General features: G+C 35.8%; 1 protein-coding gene and 1 pseudogene across 1 annotated transcript; both read left to right on the forward strand.

Annotated features, from left to right (window-relative positions):
* The first annotated feature begins 7,361 nt into the window (after positions 1 to 7,361).
* LOC145014106 (endoribonuclease Dicer homolog 2-like) lies at positions 7,362 to 14,889 on the forward strand. The gene is made up of 22 exons (XM_078972476.1): positions 7,362 to 7,711; positions 8,098 to 8,275; positions 8,367 to 8,480; positions 8,565 to 8,699; positions 8,820 to 8,904; positions 8,996 to 9,060; positions 9,149 to 9,289; positions 9,365 to 9,493; positions 9,567 to 9,696; positions 9,800 to 9,893; positions 10,105 to 10,300; positions 10,375 to 10,535; positions 10,611 to 10,829; positions 10,928 to 11,157; positions 11,229 to 11,494; positions 11,588 to 12,024; positions 12,101 to 12,201; positions 12,957 to 13,156; positions 13,228 to 13,437; positions 13,519 to 13,929; positions 14,027 to 14,305; positions 14,396 to 14,889. The coding sequence occupies exons 1-22, from the start codon at positions 7,647 to 7,649 to the stop codon at positions 14,750 to 14,752; spliced, it is 4,203 nt and encodes a 1,400-aa protein (XP_078828602.1). The 5' UTR covers positions 7,362 to 7,646; the 3' UTR covers positions 14,753 to 14,889.
* Positions 14,890 to 20,175: 5,286 nt separating this feature from the next.
* LOC145016318 (E3 ubiquitin-protein ligase AIP2-like) lies at positions 20,176 to 20,913 on the forward strand (annotated as a pseudogene).
* The last annotated feature ends 4,401 nt before the right edge of the window (positions 20,914 to 25,314 follow it).

Genomic DNA, 25,314 nt, shown 5'->3' on the forward strand with positions numbered 1-25,314 from the left:
AGTGGTGTTGATACTAGGTTTTATCGAAGGAAGGTTGTTTTGAGAGTATCGAAGCGCTGTCCGAGTGTTGAGTCACCACCTATCAGGTGAGTGCGTAGTTACTTTCATCTTACACATAGATATGAAGTATTTTATATAAACTACGTGCTATGTGTGCATATTATCTGAATACTTGCTGTCTATGCTGGATGAACGTTTTATACATGTTTTAAAGGATTTAAACTGTATACGTATTTTATATATACGAATATGTTGGGTATGATGATGGGTAGATGAATGATGAGAGATAGAAGATGACGTGAGTATACATTGGCAACTATAGACTTAGTGCCTACGGGACAAACACCGGTAGCTATGGACTTAGTACCTGTCAGACGTTGGTAGCTATGGATTTAGTACCTGTTAGGAGTTGGTAGCTATGGACTTAGTACCTATTATTTAGACACCGGTAGCTATGGATTTAGTACCTGTAGGAATTGGTAGCTATGGACTTAGTACCTGTTGAGCACTGGTAGCTATGGATTTAGTACCCGATGAGTAAGATATAGCAGCTATGGAATTAGTGCTTTACGAACGAACATTGGCAGCTATGGATTTAGTGTCAGTCCTATGACCCTGGAAGTAAGGGACTTCGGAATAAACGAATGCAGGATAGACGACTCTTAGGTTAAATCCTTAAGAGTAAAGAAGATAACGGGGATGGGTAATTGGGTTGATTCTTTGATTGAACATAATAATTATATTATTGTGGGTTGAAAACCCTATGTACTCACCAGGTTTCCCAACCTGACCCACTCAGTTTATGTATATCACAGGTGACGAAATGAAGTGACATTACACTGAGAGATTTAAAGAGATGTAGATCACTAGTGTAAAAAATTGTAAGTTCTGTTTATGCTTATGTTTCTGTATTAACGATGGCATCCCAAACGTTTTAAGATGAATAAAAATACGTTTCTTCGAAAATGTTTTAATAACGTATTTATCGTGTTTTTCTGGGAACAAATTCCGCAACCTTTTTATAAAATGAAGTACTCTGATTTTCATAAAGCATAAACAAAATCGGTCTTTTCTGGCCGTGATTTTGGGGATGTCACAGTTGGTATCAGAGCATTAGTTTAAGCGAACTAGGAATATGGATTTATTTCTAGACTTAAACTTAGAATGCTAAGCGATGATTGTGAGGTGTGAGCACTAGCTTATTTTAGGAATTGTGCCTAAAATAATTTTATGTGCTAAATACTTGTGCCTGATATGCTGTTAGTTGTTCGGATCTATGGTCTGTTGCCGACCGGATCTGGAAACCTTATGTGTTTAGGATTCTAAACGTACGACTACGATATTAGAACTAGCATATAAACGTTTCGGAGTGATAAGGATGATTTAAACGTCAATCCTAAGTAAAGGTCTAGATTCACCTTATTCGGTGTAGAGATCAAGATGGCAAGAACCCGTAGCGGAAACTTAAATGCGAATGGGAACCGAAACCAACCCTTAGTGGTTCAGCAAATACCTGTTGTTGAAGAAGTTGCGCGTGAACCAGTCACCATGGCTGGAGTTCAAGCCATGATTCGGGCTATGTTAGCTGAACAAAGGGAAGAAATGAGACAGATGTTGAATAGGGACGAACCTACCGTACATGTTGAACCGACGGAGCTAGTACCCGAGCAATCTGAGGAAGGGAACTACAGTCGCCAAGTGAGTCAAGTAGGGACTCAAGGTGAGCAAAGGGATGGCCCAGAAGGGAGAAACAACAAGGATGGGCGAATGTACAAGAATTTCTTGGGTGCGAAACCACCAAGCCTCTCAGGAAGCCTGAAGCCGGTTGAGATTATGGATTGGATCTCTGAGATGGAGATGGTGTTTGAGAGCTGCAGCTGTAATGAGAAACAGAAGACTGTCTTCGCAGTAAGACAGCTTAAAACTGGAGTCTTGAGCTGGTGGAAGCTATTGGCAGATACGATGCCACGAGGAGAAGCCTTAAGGATGTTGTGGGAAGAGTTTTTGGCACAGTTGAAAATGCAATACTGCTCGGAGATAGATCTGATAGACCTAAACAACGAGTTTCAGAACCTAAAGAAAGGGAAGATGAGTGTTGATGAGTATGCCACCGCATTCACCGAAAGGATGAAGCTATTCCCCTACTTGGTGCCTACTGAACTCTCCAAGATTGATAGGTTTGCTAACGGACTGCCCACTGACTTTGGCCCAATGGTCAAAATGGCAACTACTTTGAAAGCAGCTGTTAGGACAGCTAAGAACGTAGAGGCCCAGATAAGAGAAAAGGGTCTAGAAAAAGATAAGGTAGGAGAGAAGCGGAAGTTTGAAGGATCTTCGAGGCCGAATAAGGAAAGCAAATTCTCAAAGCTTGGAGGAGTAGATGGAGGTGAAGAAAGATGGTGTGATAGATGCAAGAAGAAGCATGGTGGAAAGTGCAACGAAGAAGTGACTTGTTACAAGTGTGGGAGGACTGGTCACTATTCCAAAGACTGCACGCATAATGACAAAGTATGCTACGGATGTGGAGGCAAGGGGCACATGTCCAGAGACTGCCCAAGGAAAAATAAAGCAGCAAGACCAGAAACGCCACCAAGGCCGAGGGCATTTCACATGATCCTTGACGAGGCAGAGAACCATGCAAGGAATCAAGAATGAGGACTTCTTACCCGAAGATCGGATTGTGCAGTAGCCATAGTTTCGTATGATGTAGCCTAGTAGAGGCATAGTCTAGGGTGAACTTGAACACCTATGTAATAGTTTCGAGAAATAATAAAATCTTCGTTTTGTTATCTGGTGTGTGAAATTGTTGTGTGATTTGCTGCATGGTGACTTGGGAAACTGCGAGACGATACTTGGGACGAGTATGAGTAGGTGTGAATGGTAGTAGAGGCCTATACTACCGGAAGCACAGGACTCACACTTGGATCAGGGAAAGTCACAAGGTTACCAAGAAGCCAGTAATTGATTTCGTTTTATTCAAGTATGTCGTTACCATCGTTTCGGTAATGACTAAGACGATTGTTGATATTCGGACCCTAGTGGTCATATCAAATTGAGTCCGACTACGACGAGTATGTTACGTGGTTCAGAGAACCAAGTTCTATGTAGCACCGAATTAAGCCAGAATAATTAATCAAAGCGATCAGTAGAAGTATCACGGTGGTTGCTAGAGATGCTACCTTTTAAGATGTGACTAGAACATGAAGGAAGGTATAGACTGTTCTGGAATTTGACTCTAAGAGACCTGAGTCTGAGCATTGCAACATACGATGAGAGGTCACTAGAATACGACACATCGGTCCATTATATTAATAAAAGAACTTATCTTAAGTTCATATCCAGTGAGGATCGAGATTGTGACTTGAAGGTCATAATTTGGAGTCTAACGTGAGATAGAGAGCGTATGCAAGATCGAGCACCGCCAGTAGTCAAGGAGTCTAAGAGTTAGATACTCGTTCGAAGAAACGTCGAAGTTATGACTTAGGATGAATAGATAACAAATAGAGTTATCATGTGAGCCCTGTTTCGTTGATGATTCCGGGACGTAATCATCCTAAGGGGAGATAATTGTAACGCCCGCAGATCCGGGCTAGTCAATTTAGAGGCAATAGGGTTCGAAAATGACTTTTCGACAAAAGATTATTTAGAATAAATAATCTTAACCAAGTTGTAGAATATGACACAAGCTTTCCGTACATATAAAGAACGCCGAAATCCGAGTTATAACGAAGAAGTTATGGCCCGTCGAAGTTTTACGGCAAAACCGGCACGGCACCGGGAAGCGTAAATAGTGAATTTACGATGGAGGACTTTTTAGCCTTATCAATCTAAACAAAAGTCATAGAATATGTTAAACTAAGAACACCGATAAAAAGAACGCCCAAATCTGACTTCGTATGAAGAAGTTATGATTTTTCTAAGATTCGGCTTAGCAGTGCACTGCCCGAAACTCGAATTTTAGTTCGAGCGGTTTTTGGCTTACGCGACCTAAATGAGAGTTGAAGATCTCATTAATAGGAACTCAAATCTAAAAAGACAGATGAAAACGGAGTCCGTATGAAGGAGTTATGAATTCTTCGCGGTCATTTAACAGTCTAAACGCCTCCTACTGTTAAATTTGAGATCGGTCGAGAATTAGCTGACGGAGTCTAAACAAAAGTTGTAGATATTGATTTTATCTACATGTAGATATAAAGAACGTCGAAAACGGAGCTCGTATGCGGAAGTTATGTTTTTTCTAAGTTTGAAGGCTGATATGCGATAGGGGTGACGTGACACCACCAGAATTGGACACGTGGCACCACCAGAAGGCCACCACATGGACTAAATCGGCGAGTAGGTCCCCCCTACTCGGCGAGTAGACCAGTCAGCACCCCTATAAATAGAGGTGCTGGGTTCCATTCATTCTCACACCTTCAAACCCTTCTTTCTCTCTCTAAACTCTCTCTCTAAGCCTCCCTAACCCCCTAAAGCCTAGGGTAACTCCCTAGCACGAGGCGGGAGCCCCGGAGAACCTGATGGCTCCGAGAAAAGAGCCTTTCGGCTCGGGAAACGCTGCTCCAGCGAAGCCCGGTTTTGCGAAAAACCCGCTGTAAGTGAGCTACGCCTACGCTAGTTTTAATATAGCTCCTAATTAATTATAGTAACATTATTAGGACCTTAAAATAATTATTTGGGCTATTATTATAAGTTATATTGAGTATTATTTAACGCTTATATAATAATAATAATAGTCAGACTATTAATTGGTCGCGGATATCGGTAGACAAAACCCTAGTGGTGTTGATACTAGGTTTTATCGAAGGAAGGTTGTTTTGAGAGTATCGAAGCGCTGTCCGAGTGTTGAGTCACCACCTATCAGGTGAGTGCATAGTTACTTTCATCTTACACATAGATATGAAGTATTTTATATAAACTACGTGCTATGTGTGCATATTATCTGAATACTTGTTGTCTATGCTGGATGAACGTTTTATACATGTTTTAAAGGATTTAAACTGTATACGTATTTTATATATACGAATATGTTGGGTATGATGATGGGTAGATGAATGATGAGAGATAGAAGATGACGTGAGTATACATTGGCAGCTATAGACTTAGTGCCTACGGGACAAACACCGGTAGCTATGGACTTAGTACCTGTCAGACGTTGGTAGCTATGGATTTAGTATCTGTTAGACGTTGGTAGCTATGGATTTAGTGTCAGTCCTATGACCCTGGAAGTAAGGGACTTCGGAATAAACGAATGCAGGATAGACGACTCTTAGGTTAAATCCTTAAGAGTAAAGAAGATAACGGGGATGGGTAATTGGGTTGATTCTTTGATTGAACATAATAATTATATTATTGTGGGTTGAAAACCCTATGTACTCACCAGGTTTCCCAACCTGACCCACTCAGTTTATGTATATCACAGGTGACGAAATGAAGTGACATTACACTGAGAGATTTAAAGAGATGTAGATCACTAGTGTAAAAAATTGTAAGTTCTGTTTATGCTTATGTTTCTGTATTAACGATGGCATCCCAAACGTTTTAAGATGAATAAAAATACGTTTCTTCGAAAATGTTTTAATAACGTATTTATCGTGTTTTTCTGGGAACAAATTCCGCAATCTTTTTATAAAATGAAGTACTCTGATTTTCATAAAGCATAAACAAAATCGGTCTTTTCTGGCCGTGATTTTGGGGATGTCACAACCTGTGTAGTAGAATAATTGTATTCGTGATGACCAACTGGGTCTAACTATTATTATTGTTTTATGCTGTTTATGTGTGACTGAGACTTCAGGTAGTTTCCAGGGTTGCTGGTAACTCATAGGGCATGCTGTTTGCCCACTGAGACTTCGTGTAGTCTTCAGGGTTGCTGATAACCCGTAACTGTTTATGTGTTCCGCCGTATGAGATATATTGGGGAACTCACTAAGCTTTGTGCTTACATTTGTTAATTATATGTTTTTCATGTACTTTTGAGGATTGCGGGAAAGCGAATGTGTAATTGTACACACTCGCTGGGAGATTTTGTTACTGGGCATTTTGTAGCACTTTGATATTTGTGATGATGATTCGTATTTGATACTTGTGATTTTCCGATGATTTGGTTTATGAACAATATTTTGGGTAATTTACAAATGAAAATTTTGGTTTGAAATTTGAGGTGTTACACATAAATATTAAAATATATGTAGTTGATTACAGTTAATCATCTAATTCCAACACTTATTCCCATTTTTTTTAAAAAAATTTAAGCCATTTTACACTAATTATATTTGAGTTTATAAATTACATATATCCTTAATCTTTCTAATACTATATATTGCACAACAACAAAATCGTCAATAATCAATGCCATATGAGTTTGTTTTCAGGGCTGTTCCAAACATATTTTGAAAATTCTAGCAGCGACATTAATAAACCGAATTGCTCATGTTTGTTTGCTTTATGTGCATTTGAACTTTCAACATTCGAAACTACCACAAATTTTTAATACATACATCTCCACTCAAACACCTGATACATGACGAAACTTCCATAAGTGAGATTTTTTCTTAATTACTAATTTCTCAAGTAAGAGAAAATGAACCCACTACACAACAAAGTTATTTAAAGTGTGAAAAATAACTATTTCACAAAAAGGTACTGTAAAGTGGTCGTTTCCACACCAAAAGATGACCACTATGAAAAATAGATCCATTACTTACTGAGAAATGATCATCGCGAAACAACGTTATTTCTAGATATGGAAAATGACGATTTCCAACACCAAAAAATGTTTCTAAGAAAATATTAAAACAATAAAAAAATACAAACTTAAAATCATCACCTACAGATAAGAGTTTTCAATTCGAAATTTAATTCAAATCTTTTTATTTTAATTTATTAATTAAATAAAATATTTATTTTTATACCAACTTAATTCTACTGACATTCTGCTAAATGGTCAATGATGATGTTTATTGACCATTTCGTATACCGACTTGCAAAATTTATGGCTATGTGAGTAAAAAATTAATATTTTTTATTAAATCTATCTTTTTCATTTAAACCCGTAGATTTCAACTATAATAAATTTTTGAAAAAAGAATTACGATATGATCAAATACGGTAGGAATGTCCTCCAAGGGTCAAAATAAAATAATTTTGATTAAATTTATCATCTTTTTCATTTAAACATATAGATTTCAAGTATAATAATTTTTTGAATATAAAAGTCACGATACGATAAAATACGGTTGGAATGTCCTCCAGAAAAGGGTCAGCGCTTTACGCTGACGCAAGCAAAAAAGTCCAAAACTTTCATTCAAAAATACAAACTTCACTGTATCATCATCCATCAACAACACCAGAACTCACTGTCCATACTCTAAATTCGAATAACTTCCACAGAAAGAATCGCTGTGACAAATGCGCTTAAGAACAACAGTAACCACTTCAAGAAACGAGTTTTAAAGACGCTTAGTTTTCTTTTAAATGCCATTCCATGTTTGCGAACCTCACTAATCTTCCCCCTCTTTTTCTCTCTCTCATAACCATCTAAAACCCTGATACTATTCTACTTCAATTCGTGCGTTCTTTACGTTTTCTCCCACGCTTTTCATCATTCTTTCCTGTTTTTTCGTTGAAGATTCACAGTGAGAAAGAGGATGGCCGCCAATGACGATGGAAGCGGTGGTGAAACATCTGCCGATCAATTCCCGTTTGCTAGAAGGTAAACCGTTTAGTATTTGATCTTCCCTTGAATAGGCATCATTCAACTTTGGGGTTAACCATATACTTACATCAATCTGCAACAAGATACAAACTTGAAAAAGTAAAGTTGTTTTACAGGAATCAACGAGTTAATATTTTGTAGGACCTACAATGATCATCGATAATTTTATTTTTTTTGGGTTTATTGACATAAATGTGGTTGCAAAACACAAAACTTAGGTTAATCAAAACGGAGAATGCAGGTTAGAGAGGACAACGGAGGGAAATTGTAGTAATGAAAGTTCTTGTCGATCTTTTACGAATCTAACTATTATACGATGCTTTACTGAAAGTTTTGATAAGCTCTAAGCGTTCTTGATGCGAAATTTTGTGTATTTTGATCAGTTATCAAATAGAAGCACTGGAGCAAGCGATAAAGCAGAACACAATAGTGTTCTTGGAGACTGGATCAGGCAAAACATTGATTGCCATCATGCTTCTACGCCACTATGCCTATCTGTTGAGAAAACCATCACCTTTTTTTGCAGTTTTTTTGGTTCCCACTGTTGTCTTAGTACAACAGGTATGTATATATATATATATCTTAATATGTCTATTAATTTCTTCACTGAAGCACAATCATGAAAATTTGTATATCCTTCTTTGATGTTTAGCAAGCTGAGAATGTGAGAAAACATGTCGATCTGAAAGTGGAAGAATACTGGGGTGAAAAAGGTGTTGATTTTTGGAAGGCCGCTGACTGGAAGAAACAACGAGATGAAAACCAGGTATAAAAAAGTAATCCTTTTTTTTTTTTAAAAATATATGTATATAATCATACGTTGTTTCACCCTTCATTAATCATGCTACAGATAATGGTGATGACACCTCAAATTTTGCTTAATGCCTTGAGCCATAGCTTTTTAAGCTTGGATGACATTAAGCTCTTGATATTTGATGAATGTCATCATGCGAAGAAAAAACACGCAATGGCTCTCATTATGAAGGTGTGTTATATGTTTTACACTCTTTTGTTTTCTTTGTTTTTTTTTTTTTTTATTGTTAATATTATCATTAGTAATACTCTATTAACTGTTCTTGAAAATCTGAAAAATCTATCTTTGTAGGAGTTTTATCACAGGCGGTTATGTGATGGTGCTTCTGAGCTTCCTAGGGTACTAGGGATGACAGCTTCACCTGTGGAAGCTAAAGGTATTAAAATAATTTTTACTTTTTACTTTATTAATTTTCCAATTAGTCTTTAATATTAGTGATCCTGATTAGCTTGTTTTTTGTATTCTAGTGTCAAACTCTGGCAAGGATTACTGGGAACAGATTAACAACCTTGAGACTGTGATGAATTCAAAGGTTTCCAAACATAATTTCACATTTTCTTTAATCATTTAAACTTGTTATTTGATTATAATAACTTACATAGATTTCTTTCTTAATGAAGATATATACATGTGCAAGTGAATCTGTTTTATCTGGCTACATTCCCTTTTCAACTGTTAAGCGTAAGTTCTATGAGGACAGAGAACTTCCTTATCATGTTCTCGAGGCTTTAAAAAGCAATCTGTCAATCTTAAGAAAAAAGGTAATCTTGACTTGTTTTGACTTTTGAATATTTATCAAAATTGTATTATTAACAAATACCAATATTACTTCACAGCATGAAGATAAAGTCAGTACTACAACCCTTTCAACATCTTCAATGCAAAATGCCATGAAAAGATTGTCCAAGTTGCATTCAGCTTTTGTACATTGCTTAACCGAATTGGGCATTTTCTTGGCTTTAAAGGTGTGTTTTTAAACTCTTAATCCTTTCCTCCAAACATAGAAACAGAAAATGACCTTTTTACCCCTTGTAACAGGCAGCCGAAGCATATTCATGCGAAAAAACCGATCTTTTTACATGGGGTCAGCTAGATGTACGTGGTGAGAGCATTGCCAGAGATTTTTGTAAAGATGCTACCAAAGTTTTTTGCTCTTACATACCTAAGGGTAAACGAAGACATCCATTTAATCTTTCTTTATAATTAATTAAATATTGCCAATACTTTTCACAATCTTATTATTCAAACTATTTTTTTTTGGCAATTTCTAGAATGGTCCATCACTCAGGTGAATGAAGCAACTGTAAGCATTGGCTTGCTTTCAACAAAAGTTGTCTGTTTAATCGAATCTCTTGCTGAATACAGGTTTGTGCCTTCTGTTCATTCTACTTTGTTTGTTATTATGAGTAAAGATTTCTAAATATACTGCTATTATGTGTCAAGAAAATGTAAGTAGGAAAAGCTTATATGTGTGAAGAACAAAATACATTGTCTATATTTCTAAAAAAGCAACTATTTTCTGCAATTTGCTATAGTCTTGAACAATCTTGTAATTGTTTCTATAAATTTCTTGCAGGCATGTGAAGGATATGAGATGCATAATCTTTGTTGAAAGGGTGATAACAGCAAGGGTGCTCACAAGCTTACTTTGTGAATTGCACCCTAAACTTTTTGATTGGACAACAGAATGTATAGCTGGAAATCATTCAGCAATGCAATCACAAAGCCGAGGATTACAAAATAAAATAGTGGAAGAGTTCCATAAAGGAATGGTATGTATGTCTATATTTAATATTATAGTCAAAGTGCATGTGTTAAAATTAAACATAATTTGTGATATATACAGGTAAACATCATTGTTGCAACATCAATTCTTGAAGAAGGCTTGGATGTGCAGAAATGCAATCTTGTAATAAGATTCGATCCTGCATCAACTGTTTGCAGTTTTATTCAGTCTAGAGGTCGTGCTCGAATGCAGGATTCTGATTTTCTTTTACTGGTTAAAAGGTGGAGACTTTAACAACTTTTCTTATATGTGATTTATGTGGAGATATGTTTTTTTGATATTTGAGTTATCTTTAGTGGGGATGAGAAGACATTGAATAAGGTGAATAATTACCTTCTGAGTGGAAAGAGGATGCGGGATGAATCTTTAAGCCATGCTTCTGAACCATGTGGGCCCCTTGAAAAAGACTTGTATGATGCAGTGGTGTATCATGTTGAATCAACAGGGGCTACATTGAGCTTGAGTTCCAGTATTTCCATGGTGTACTTTTATTGTTCAAGGCTACCATCTGATGGGTTTGCTCTTTTACTCTTTTAGATGCTTTTTTTTGTCTTTAAGATGACCAAAATTGGAACTGTTATATATTTACATTTTACTATTCTATCACTTTTAGGTACTTTAAGCCTTACCCAAGATTCGTGATTGATAAAGACAGAGGAACTTGTGATATTTATTTTCCTAAAAGCTCCCCGCTTCCACACGTGCAAGTTGTGGGCCCCACAAAGATGCTGAAGCAACTTGCATGTCTTGAAGCATGTAAGAAACTGCATAGTATGGGCGCATTAACGGACAATCTTGTCCCTGATACGTTGGAAAAAGAAGCCGATGATGAACAAGAAGCTGGTAAAATAGTGTAAAATTTATTTCATTCACAATCTCTATTTACTTTTAATTTAAAATTGATTTTTTAACAGGATTCGAGTATGTTGAAGAACAAGTTCAATACATACCACCAGAGCTTGTTGGATTTGGAGATAATTCAACTAACTTATATTATTTTTACAAAATCAATTTAGAAAAACATTTTGAATATGAGATTCCACTACAAGATGTTGTTCTTGCAGTAAGCACAGAGTTAGAGTTTGACAATGAAGGGTTGACCTTTGATCTTGAAGCTGATAGAGGAAACATTTCTGTTTCTTTGACCTATATTGGAACGTGTGAGCTTACTTCTGAGCAGGTAATACAAAGTTCTTTAAGATCTTATAAAAAAATAGCTATTATGGGTATTAAATAATGAACATTCCACTTCAATATGTTTTTTTCTTTTCAGATAATTCTGACAAAGCAATTTCAATTGATTGTGTTGAGAGTGCTTATTGATCGCAACATCACAAAGTTGCAAAAGCCTGTTGATTTTTTTAAAATAAAAAAAGATGATGACGTGGCATACGATTATTTGCTACTCCCATCAGCTGGCCCAGATAAAGCTCAAATGGTTGTGGAGTGGAAGGCTGTTCGGGCTGCTATGTTTGCATATGAAAGAGAAGTGAATGAACACATGTGTTGTTTAAGAGGAAATGAACATCAAAAAGTGCATACAAAAAACGGTTTAGTTTGCAGTTGTTTTATGGAAAAATCTTTAGTGTGTACCCCTCATAATGGGCGTGTGTATTGCACCACTGGAAGATTACCTGGATTAAATGGTAATTCCCCTTTGGAAATAACAGAAGGGGGAGTTGTTTCCTATAAAAGTTACTACAAAAAACGGTATGAATTCGTTTTTTATTGATTTATTATTTTGGTGAAGGGTAAAACCGTAAAAGCAGTTTGTTTGAAATTGCAGACATGGCATTGACTTGAGACATGAAGAAGAAACGCTTTTTGCTGCTAGACAACTTTTTACGGTTAGAAATGCTCTTCAGAAAAGCAGACACAAGGACAAAGGTTCTGTTACTTTTTTGTTGTTATGATTAATGTTTGAGTGAATTGCTTTTTTGGTCCCTGGAGTATCACTGATTTTTTCCAAATTTGGTCGCTAAATGTTTTCTTTTACATTTTTGGTTATTGTTTGAGGGTTTGCAACAAATGTGGTCCCTGTTGCAAGTAAAATAACGATCTTTTTGCTAAAAATTAGTTCTACTTGGGGCTAAATTAGTCATTTTACTTGGAACAAGGACCAAAAGTATTACAATAAATCGCATAAGTCAGCTATACACAGGGACCACTAATTTACTCTAATATTATAAACAGAGTTTAGAGTAATTTATACTTTTGGTCCTTGAGCTTAGTTGATTTTTGCTGTTTTGGTCCCAAAAATTTCTCTTGCACGTTTGGTTCTTTTTTGAAAATTTTATCACGTTTTTGGTCCCTAGATCGTTAAAGATGTTAGTTTTTTCAAAATGACCATTTTGCCCCTGGACCAAAATTGAAAAGGCAATATACATTTTATTTAATGTTATTTAAAAATAAGAGAAAAGTTGCCAATTTGGTCCCTGTGGGTACGATGTTTTATATATTTTAGTCCAAGGGTAAATTGGTCATTTTGGAAAAAAATCAAAATCTCAGAGTTAGATTTAACAGCTCAAGGACCAATCGTTAGCAAACATCATAATAAAGACCAAACTTGCAAAAATCAGCTAAACTCTAGGGTCAAAGATATTATTTCCTCATAAGAGATTATTATTGTTGTTATTTTTCAGAAAGCAGTAGTAGTGCAGGAGTTGAGCTGCCATCCGAACTGTGTTTCATCATCATGTCTCCTGTTTCTATAACCACCTTTTATTCCTTCTCATTTGTTCCATCAATAATGCATCGGATCGAGTCCTGGAGTATTGCTCACAATTTGAAAAAGATGCATTTATGTCATAGCATGCCAAATGTAAATGTTCCTGCTATGAAGGTATAATACTTTTCACTACCCTTCTTTTATTTTTTTTTTCCTCTATTCACCGTTTTGTTGGCTCTTTATAGGTTTTGGAAGCCATCACAACAAAGAAATGTGTAGAAAAGTTTCATCTGGAATCCTTTGAGACTCTAGGCGATTCTTTTCTCAAGTATGCTGCTACTCAACAGTTATTCAAAACACTTCAGGATCAACATGAGGGAATTTTGAGTCCAAAAAGGGAGAAAATTATATCCAACGACTCGTTATGCAGATTGGGATGCAACTGTAATCTTCCGGTAATGTAATGTCTCTTTTTATACATCTTATTCAACTCATCTACGATAAGGGTATTTTGGTCATTTGGTTCTTGTATTCAGGGGTTTATCCGTAACGAGCCATTCGAGCCAAAAACATGGATTGTCCCCGGAGATCGTTCAAGCAGTTTTAAATTGGAGGAAGAGGTTCTATCGGATGAAAGAAAAATGTATATCAGGGGCAAAAGGGTAATAAAAAAGAAAGTAGTGGCGGATGTTGTGGAGGCATTAATTGGTGTTTTTCTAAGCGAAGGAGGTGAGCTGGCAGCGTTATCTTTTATGAGATGGATCGGTATATCGGTTGACTTTGTCAACACGCCGTATACACGAGCCTTGACTCTGCATCCAGAAAAATATGTAAACATTCAGTACTTTGAGGCGTTGCTAAATTACTCATTTAGAGACGTTTCTTTACTTGTTGAAGCAATAACTCATGGGTCCTACATGCTACCCGAGATTCCAAAATGTTACCAGGTGTGCTTCCCAAAATAGCATCCTACTTTCATTTCTTTTTATTTTAGGCTTTTAGCACTCTGCTTACAATTTTTTTTTTTTTTGACATTTTGTGCAGAGATTAGAGTTTCTTGGGGATGCAGTGTTGGATTATATGATCACAGTGCATTTATACAATAAATATCCGGGAATGTCTCCTGGAATGTTGACTGATTTGAGGTCAGCTTCTGTGAATAATGATTGTTATGCACAATCTGCAGTAAAATGTGATCTACACAAACATATTCTTCATGGATCTCAAGATCTTTACCGAGCTATTGTCACTACTGTTCATGAATTTGACCAGTTGTCCTTGAAAACTACTTTCGGGTGGGAGTCCGAGACCAGTTTTCCTAAGGTCAGTGAGTCTTCTTTTTATAACTTTTATTCTACTTGCATGTAGTTTACTTTTTGTTTGGGGGGGGGGGGGGGGTATTATTGTAAATAGGTACTTGGAGATGTGATTGAGTCTCTAGCCGGGGCGATTCTTGTGGATTCTGGATACGATAAAGACAGAGTTTTTCAGAGTATTCGGCCTCTTCTTGATCCCTTGGTAACACCCGAGACACTGAAACTGCATCCAGTGAAAGAGTTGCATGATATTTGTCAGAAGAATCACTGTGAAATTAAAAAATCAGCCAAACGTACTGAAACCGATGATGGTAGATTTTCTTTCACTATAGAGGTGGTAAAAGACGATATTGTCCTTAAAGATTCTTGCATGGCTGCTGACAAGAAAATGGCTGAAAGACTCGCTTCAAAGTCTGTTTTGAAGTTGCTTAAAGAGTATTTGTCGGCTGCATGACTTAACAATTTCTTTGTTTAATCTGTTTCAGACTAGTTCTTGATGTTAGATTTGCATGAGTTTGAATTTGAAAGGTTGGTTTTTCGTTTTTTAGAGAGTTAAGTTACAAAAATGCTCTTTGTGGTTTTTGATTTTTACGATGGATAGTCCAAAACCAAGGCATTTTTCAGCTTTGTTCGTTGTTTCAAGGTTTTTTTTTTTATCAATTTCAGTCTCTGAACTAGAAAATCCCAAGGATCAAAAGTGACATATAAGCCCTTAATACCATCATTTTTTGCTATTGCCGCCCCCTAACAATGCATGTTTTACGCCTTTTTAGGCATAATCTTAGAAAAATAAAAAATTCTTTATATCATTTTCCCAATATGTGACCATTTTTTTAGTGGTTTAATACCATAAATTGATCAACTTATAAGCTTTTAAAAAAACTTATAAGCTTTAAAAATTGTTTGATGAGAAATATAAGCTGGCAAGAAGTTGCAATGGGTTTTTCAACTCAGCCCATTTCCACTATAGACTTGTGATATTAACGTCATAAATTCTTTGTGAACTTAGAGAATCCTTATCGGATTCCACCATATACAAACGAGGCAGTCCTTCCAAAACTGAGTACCATTTCTTTTAAAAATATTCTTTAAATCCGTTCCCAATTGCATCAAATCATACTCGATTTTTATAATTTTAAACCAAATACCAAAATTGACTTTTTTTGCCATTTTTCTATTATCAAACTTTTTATAATTATGTATATAAATATTCCAAGCAACCCAATTAATCTTTTTATTCTCCACCAACCCTAAAGAAACTTTCATGCTTTTCTACGATCCTAATTAGTTTTTAGTGCTTAAAAGGTTGAAAATGGTACAATGACAACATACTAATCAATCAATCAATCTCTGAGTGGTAGATTGTTAAGAGTGGAGACTCGTCAATGGGTGAAGTTTCTATTGCAATCTTCGACCGAGAGCAAAGTTATAAAGAGAGAGGTAGGCAAAGTCTCAAGAGCGAGGCTTCAAAAGCAAAGTGGCAGGCAAGGTTTAAAGCACAACTTCAGTTAATAGATCCGGAACGTAGTCTTGGTTTGTAGATTCAGATCGTAGCCAAAAAGCAAGTATCGGTCAATGCTTGGGAAGCAAAGGTACACATTGATGCTCAATATCACTGTAAGTGCTCATGTTAATTTGGTCTAGTAACCTCTCCCGTAAGTAGTCAAGAAGTAGGGTAATTAATATTAATACTTGTTAATTTATTAGGCTTAAAGGGTTAAACCTAATAAGAGTGTAGCCCTAGATTATAGTTGTATTTTCTAAGGAATTACTAGTTCGCTATAATTTGAAGCTCTGATACTAATCTGTCACACCCCTGGCCGGCGGCGAAAGCGTCAGACTGTGCGACATTAGGATGTTGGGATTTAGGCCAAATATATACATTGATTAATACACATGATGTACTAAACAACATAGCTATTTATTCATTAAATAAAAGATGTTACACAATTGTTCGAGATACAAGTAGCTTACGAAAGCATGGTACAAAACTAAAGCACATAAGTTTCGTGCTACATCACCGAGTTTATCTCCTCCTTCAGACGAGTTCATTCTTCTGAGAATACATGTGGTTTGATAGGTCAACATAATGTTGGTGAGTCCACAAGTTTATGATTTTAAGGTGTTGAGTGAGTATTTTAGTTTATCTTGTTTATCCTAAACTTGCTTCTCAAGTTTATGTGTACTATCACTACTTTCTTAGGTTGGTTCCTAGTAGTAGTCTAAGATAGTTAGTTTTAGTTTAACAAAGTTACGATGAGTTCCTATAATCAAGCTATGACCGTTGATCCCGAAAACCACGACGCTTCATCGGACGTCACTAATGTGTTTAGAAAGTTATGCTTGCTTTGACTTGCCATCAGGTTGTAGTTAGCAACCACATGTGGGAGTATCAGTCCCATATAGATCTATACATATCTCTCCCGCTCACTTAAGATTTAACAATTATAAGTTGAGAGCTAGCTGAAAATCTATCTGCATGTTGATGAATCGTGTCTCATCTAACTCTTGCTGTGGGGGCCTCCTTTGGTCGGTCATGTTGTTATTCTCATTTTATTTATATGATTTTACTTATTATATATATTATTTATCTGAAGCGTATATATAATTAGTGTGTTTTGCGTAGCTAAGTATTTAGGTAGAGTAACACCAGGTACTAAGTTTATCCAAAGGGTGGCTATAATAACGAGTTTCTGCGTTTCCTGGTAACTAGCCGGGAACTAGGTATGATCTTATTTATCATTGTAGTTAAATATAACAACTAGGCATAATATTAGCTAAAGAGTTTGGGTACAATATCTATTGGGCATAATATCATCCTATTATTATGAGCATAATTATCTAACTACAATTAGTAATAACTATGTAAAGTTGCAATTTAAACATATATTCCCCACGAAAAGATTTGGAAAATGGGGCCGTGAAATCACCTGTGAGTTATAAAAATGTTGATGTAGGGTAGAAACTACAAGTTAGCACTTCGAGAGATGCTCGGGGAAGTGGCACACGAACCGAGATAGAGAGAGAACAGATGAGAGGGGTGAGGAAAATAAGTTGTCTAAACTTGCTATTTATAGCAAGTTTTGGAGTGCTCGCCATGCATAGATTTCCGCACAAATGCGTATGAACTGTACGATGCCGCTACGTGTTGTCCCCTCAGCGTGCCACATCATCCCGTATCCAAACATATCGAGTGTTAGGTGCGCGCAGCGCACCGAGCGCGAGCGTGCGTGACAGTAAAATTTAACTTTGAAATTTCGTAACTCTCACATACAAACTCCATTCTCAGGGACTCTTATATATCTATGTAGGTCTCGTCATTCTCTACAACTTTTCTTTGGGTTATTTTGTCTAGTTTTGACTTTCGTTTTTCGACGAGTTTTTATTACCGTTATGATTATATAAAAATTATAAATCTCTCATATAACTTCCTTTTTAGGTGTTCATTACCTAATAATTCCTACTTTATGTACTACTATGATTGCCTATGTAACATCCCAAATTCCAGAGGTGCTATTGAAGGACTTAAAGTGTAAATTATGGAAAGGGACTCGACGAGTAGGCATGCTTACTCGTCGAGTCGGCAGCTTGGACTCGACGAGTTGGTGCTGAAGAGAGAAAACCCTAATCCCGGGGGTTGTGCCCTATATAAAGCACATTATAACCCACCCTCGGCCTCTTTGCTACCCTTTTGATATCCAGAAACCCTAGAATTGAGTGAGCCTCCATTAATAGAGAGAATAGAGCTTTGGAGGGGAAAATCTTAGAAAGGGGCTTGAAGATCAAGAGGCTTGCTGCAAATGAGTGGTGTAGATTCGGTATCTACTTAAGTTGGAGCTTATATTGGAGGTAATAATATGTTGCTTGGGCTCTTTTGCATCTAGATTTATTATCATTTGAGATTGGGGGATTTTTGATATGATTGAGAGCTATTTTGAGTTAGAGGCTTAGATCTGAGGTTAGTACTTCAGATCTAGGCTTGTGATGGTCCAAAATGTCATAAAGCTCTTGTCTAAGAGTTGTTGGTGAAGCTCCCTAGTCCTTAACCCTAGCCCTAGAGTGTTTTGGGCCTATAGCTCCTTGGCTTCACATAAAGTTTGCCACTTTATGTGGGGGTTAGACTGTAGAAGAGTGGATCTATGGATTGGAGTACCTGTATGGCTCGAAAAGCCTCTGTATGGATTGAGAGCTGGAGAGACTCGGCGAGTCACATGGGTGTACTTAACGAGCTGTATGAACATAAGTATGGACTCAACGAGTTGGAAGAACAACTCGGCGAGTCTGTTGAAGATTGCCTTGGACTCGATAGTCTGGTCGTGGAACCCTAACCTCTTATGGTTAAAGCCTCGAATCAATGAGTCGAGGGGTGACTCTGTGAGTTGAGTCATGTTCTAAGAGTTTTCAGAGTATAAGGACTCGACGAGTCAACGGGTAGACTCGGCAAGTAGAGTCAGTCAGGAAGTTTGACTTTGGCATGGACTTTGACTTTGACCTTCAAGGGTGTTATGGTATTTGGTTATTTATGTCAATGGTCCATTGATGGCAATAGGTGTTGGAGTTTGGAGCAGTGCTTTGGGTGTGTGCTTCCGTGGTTCAGTTCTTCATTTCAGGTGAGTTATCCTCACTGTACTTAAGGGTCTAAGGCACCAAGGCTGGCCCTTTAAATTATTGTTTAGAGCTTGTTATGTTATGCGATGATATGCTTGCTAGTATCCTGGTAGATAGGATAATGATATGAGGATATTCCTTGTTAGCTTAGTATCTTAGAGGAATGGATAGTTAAGTGATGGCTAGTTCTGTTGGATCAATGCCCTGGTAGTTGGGTAGTGGTTATTTATAGACCTGTAGTTGGTCTTGCCTAATGTACGCTGGTAGGAGGTTAGCTGCGGGTTATGTATGTTGAGCAGTAGCAGAGGGTATTACATCCCGGTAGGATGATAGGGCCCTAGTATGTTGGTTCTGTAGAGTGTTATGTGGTTGCCTGTTATGTGTGCATGTTTTCTAGTGTGGGGCATTCCAACCCAATGGTTGTGGGCCAGGAGTATTCCATCCCACTAGGATGATTGGACTCATAGTAGGTTGGCATTCCAACCCGATGGTTGAGGGGCCTGGGGTATTCCATCCTAAGGGATGATTGGACCCATAGTAGTTACTATATGTATAAGAAGTGGGGCATTCCAACCTGATGGTTGTGGGCCAGGAGTATTCCATCCTGGTAGGTTGATTGGACTCATATTATGTTGGCATTCCAACCCGACGGTTGAGGGGCCTGGGGTATTCCATCTTGTGAGATGATTGGAACCATAGTAGTTATTGTTGTACGTATAAGTGTATGGGCATACCAACACGATGGTTATGGGCCGAGAGTATTCCATCCCGGTAGGATGATTGGGCTCGTAGTATGTAGGCATTCCAACCCGATGGTTGAGGGCCAGGGGTATTCCAACTGGAAGGTTGATTGGACCCAAAGTATGTTGTTCTTTGCTGTATACGTATGTTTATGTGTGTATAGGTAATTTGGGGGAAACTCACTAAGCTTTCGGGCTTACATTTGTGGTTGAAATCTACAGATAATGATCATGCTTCCTCTTTATCGTTTTCCTTTTTGTTTGTTGTAATCTGTTTTAATGAAGTAACGACTTTGCGTTTGAAATCTACACAAATCAATGATGAAACAATATTATGATGTTCGATCATGATTAAGCTCCATGACATGAGTATGAACTATGAACTAATGATCACTACATGAACCTTCAATTTACTTTAGTTGTAATCAAGGGTTGATGATCAAGTTACCCTTAGGCAAAGGTTTAAGAACTTTAGGCCTTTAATTGAAAAAATGCATCTTTCATAACTTTTGATCTATTACTTATAAAAATGTTATGGATGCCACAGTTTTTCACAGTCATATCTCATGTTGCAACCATATTAAAGACAAGATACACCTCACCCGGATTTTGGAATGCTGGATTAGGGCTCTTTCTAGTGTCTAAATCTTTTGAAAAGCCACATCTGAAGACTTGCAGAGTTAACTGGTTCTTGATAAATTGTATATAGATTGGTCACTTCTAAGAAAGGGTAAACGGTCATTTATTGCAGGGTATTTGTTTGAAGAACATCTAACCGTGGACCAAGAGCCTCTACAACCTCAGTGGTTGGTTCAATCAAATATGATGAATGCCCTTACTGCTACAATGTCTCAAGCTGAAACATCTGAAAACAACACGTCAGATGGGCCCACCAATCTCCCATGAGAGCTCATTAATAGACTTCAAGAGCTTATGCCCAATAGATGAGATATCGGGAGCGAGTCCCTGTCTCACCTTGTTCCATCTTTTTCAGTGGGACAAAAAGTTACAAATTTTGTCTGGTTGATATCGGTCTTAGTCCTAGTCCAATGCATGACAAACATAGTATACGACTCTCATGTTGTGTCTGGTCCAAGGGAGGGGCATAATAGTAATTTTTATTGATGTTTATATATAGTTTCCAGAAGGGGATTCAACAACGAGAGCACCACCAGCAAGTAAAGAAGTGGTTGCAAAGCTTCCAGTTATTGTTATTACAAATGAGATCTTGGCCAAGTTGCATTTTATTAGATATATGTACTTATAACAATTTAGTAAATGTTTCTATTCTTTTAATTGTACTATTTCAAGCACACATTACTGCCAATTCATGTTTGATACTGTTATAACACACTTAATTTTTACTCAAATGAAAAAAATGACGATGTACTTTTGTTAATCTCTTTTTACCATATTATACCATCAAACTTTTCTGTTGTAATATTGTTATAACACAAAATTAGTTTTTTCACTTTTTTACTGTAATGGTGAATGACATTTTATAACATAAACTGCATATTATAGCAATGTACTTTCGTTATGCAATGTTAGATAAAGTTGTATTCTTTTCATTTATTTATCATACTTTTTTGTTAAAGAAAGTTGTATTTTTTTTCATTTTTAATGGTGTATGATCTGGTGCATTTAAAAGAATACATGACAAAAAGGGCAATTTGGACCTTTATTATGGCTGTTACCAAAACTCCACCATTCAATACAATTATATTGTTATTTGTTTTTGTTTTTATATTCATTTTAATTTTTTTCTGTTTTTTTTCACAAATTGTTTCTGTTAAGGTAACTTTACAAAACTACCATTCAATTTCTTTCATTTATTTATACATCCCTTTAAATGCAAATAAAACAATGTACTTTTGTAAAATGGCATGATTGACTTTTTTGTTCATTTTTAATTCTACCAAGTGATATCAAAGAAAAAAATGGTCAATTTTACCAGTCGTCCAAAATGTCTAAAATTGTCATTTTTTGGAATAATAAGTTAATCAAGAAACAATTTCAGTTTTACAACAACAAATTTTCATTTTATGAAGACTATTCTTTAAACTTACAAATACAATAGTACAACCAGAATGAACATTACATAATTATAGTAACATATTCAATAAACGACCCCTAATTATACCGATAAGACAATATTGCCCGTTTATAACTATCTTTACATATAGACACATATAATAGTTATCATAATAACTAAATGCTACCTACACTCATACTATTTGTTTCTTCTCAAAGCCAATTCATCATATTTTGCCACACATAATAAAAGGCACATGACCATAAACAACCAATACTAACTTGTTCTCTTTTCTTTCGTTAACTAATTACAACTAGTACAAAACCGCTCTATGGACACACAAATATTTAGTGTGACCATATGTATCACATTTTAGCTACTTTGAATGTTATGTGTCTAAAAAGACACCAGGTTATAGACACATATACAACTGCCTCATGTCACAATACGTTTATCTATTGTCTCTTATAAAAAGGTATGACAATCTTAATCGATATGTGTGACTGATTGTGACCTATGGCCTCAATGTTCGAGTGTGATTAATATTTGTCACATTTAGTATAATTAAGTGTGGTTAAAGTTTTGATTATCTATACAATAGCCACACAAACTAATTTAAATGTATCCAAAAACACTTTGTAAATTTTTTTAATGACCTTTGGCCACACTTTTAATAAAAAGTGTGACAGACTGTTTTTTAGAAAGTGTGACCATATGTCATTTTTGTACTAATGGAATGTGCACCATGCACCTCCAATCTTGGAAAATTGAATTAAGACTATCTAAGATGATAATACTAACTAAACTAAAATATATTGATAACACAAAACTCATAAACAAAACTCACCAATTGATCAAAATGATTAAGAATCTAAACACAATGAATGTATTATAATATAGATTTTCTTAACCATACTTAATTAAGACATCAGTCATCTAAAAAACCCAACGAAAAAAAAAACGCTGGTTAATTTAGTTAAGGTATTTTAACTGTAATTAAAGTTAATGTTTCAATATGAACTTCTAATCCTAATAAATCAAAATTATTTTTTTTCCAATTGTCATTTCCTCAATACTTTTACCTCTATTATGTAGGTAAAGTATTCATCCTATCAAATTCTATTAAATGTGTAAATAAACCTTCATGATTCGTTTCTTTCCTACTGTTTCTAATACTTCCCCTGTATTTAAGCTACATCCCATATATCTACCCATATCTAGGGATTTTATTTGATTCAGCTTCACCAATGCATCTATTGTTGAAATTGACATGATGGCGTCCGATTACATATGGTTCTTTGCCCATGACCTTCTTTCTTATTGTCGCAATGAAGCTTCAAAATGATATTAACTAGGCATCTATGATGCAAATACATATAGTTTTGGCAGCACTATAAGTTTTTTCTTACTTTTGTTTGATTGAATTGAATCATTTTTCTTTTACTCTATTAGTAACTTGGTTGGAACTTGTGCCTCTAATGATGAATACATGATTAGTCTGTTCTTGCAAAATGTCAGCAAGTCTTTTTAAACATGCAATCTTTGGATTTTGGTGAGTGCATCTTGGTGTTGAAAATAAGGTTTTTTGACTCACTTGATGTTTGTGATTTAATCACCAAATATATTTTAGTGTAATGGATTTAACAAGTGTTTCAAGAATAGTGTTTTAGTTATAATACAAGTTAGGAGGTGTGAGAGTGCACACTTGTATTTACTAAACATTGTTAGTACTGAACCCTGATATACTGTGTCAAGTTGGGGTTAATAGGAAAACAATTAGCTATTCACGTGATTAATTTGTCGTTCTTTAAAGATGCAAATTCAAGGATTAATTCGTATTTTCTGAAAGTTGAAAATTGTTCTCGTTTTATCCGTTGTGTGGATAAGTCCGGGAAATTGTATGACTTCGTTGAAACACAAAAAACTGAAAGGACGCTTTCTTCTTCATTCTCTCTCAAAATTGATTATGTGTTTTATGCCTAAAATCAGAATCGTTTCTTCAGGAATTATCCTAGTTTGGATTTCGTGATACCCAAGACAATTAGGGTCGAAATATCAAACAAAGAAAGTGTATCACACGATTACTGTTTGTGATCCAGATTTCCTATAACCAAATTTCGAATTTCCCCAACACTTGATAGATGAAGTCATGAAGCTTAACAAGTCTGCTAAAAGATTTGTAGGCTAAAATCAATATTTTAAAGGTAAACGTTTTAAAACATGATATATATATATATATATATATATATATATATATATATATATATATATATATATATATATATATATATATATATATTCAAACACCTTGCAAGTGTGTGATGGTCTGCTAGCATGAAGGAAAAAGCTCATATTTATGCTGCTATTTTTGTTCGGGGGTTTGGAATTAAGGAACTGTTTGTTCAAATTCCAGACTAATTTTTTCTCCAAATTTCAAATTCAAGACATGGAATTGGAGTTACAAAACACACCTCAATGATATTCTTGTAGTTTCCCTAACCCTTCTTTCATTTCTTTATTTTGTTTTGAAATGTGTTTTTCTTCTTGGAGAAATTAGAAATTTGTAATAGACCTAAATTCTATAGATTGGTAATCCGAACAACTTCTGAATCGAATAACTATTGTTGCTGGAACTATGCTGCTGATGTCCAGTTAATCATTTATGGGTTTGCCTTTGAATCTTCACTTCCTCTTTATGTTGTATATTTTCTTAATTTGTTCTTATTTCTAATATCGAAGGTGTAAAATACCGTGAAGCACTTGGAAAGTGGGAAGCTACTATCACTTTGATGCCTAGAGAGCCACTTTACACTAGCAAAAGGCTGCTAGCTAACCTAATGGAGGACATTATTTCAATAAATCAAACTAATGGATGACATTACTCCAAGAAATTACACTAATGGAGGACATTATTTGAAGAAATAATATTGAAATGATGGTTGCTCTCAAAATAAAGCATCTAAGGGCAGTTTTGTCAAAAGGAATTCTCCCCTGGTTTGAAGAGAGCTTATTATAATATATAAACTAAGGTTAATTTTGTCAAGGTATTCTTGCCTGGGTGTGAAGCTATGTCACATGCTTATAATAAACTTTAAACTGTAAATTTATGTTTATAAACTTTAAACTATAAATTTATGTAAAAGTGGCCATTATTTGACCAAAATAGCCTTTTGAGAGTTAGAAATTGATGTTCTTAAGGTAGTTTGATCGTTAAACAAGTTAACGTTCACTTGTCCGCACACACTCAAAACTCAAAACTTGATATGGGTTCAAGAATTATTGATGACAAGGATTTGTTTTGACAATTTAAAAAGAATATGAAATATTGTGATTTTAGTGGTCTCCATGAAGAATGTCTTACTCCACATGGATTAGAAAAGATAGGTACCCACCACCATTCGACTAATTTTTCCACTTTTCGTTTTCAAACTTTCTTGTGGAGCCATATCTCCTTTTGTCGTGATGCATGAATTTTGAGAAAGAAATCAGAAATTGAGATAAATTTTCTATATCAATACATAGTTGTTTCATAGTGTGTATTTTATTTCCAAATCTTATCTTAAAATTTTTTTACCTTCACCTATGCCATAGGAAAACGATTAGCTATTCACGTGATTACCAGTGGTATCATTG

This window comes from Lactuca saligna, chromosome 9, assembly GCF_052625555.1.
Source record: "Lactuca saligna cultivar CGN05327 chromosome 9, ASM5262555v1, whole genome shotgun sequence".
Taxonomy (NCBI): domain Eukaryota; kingdom Viridiplantae; phylum Streptophyta; class Magnoliopsida; order Asterales; family Asteraceae; genus Lactuca; species Lactuca saligna.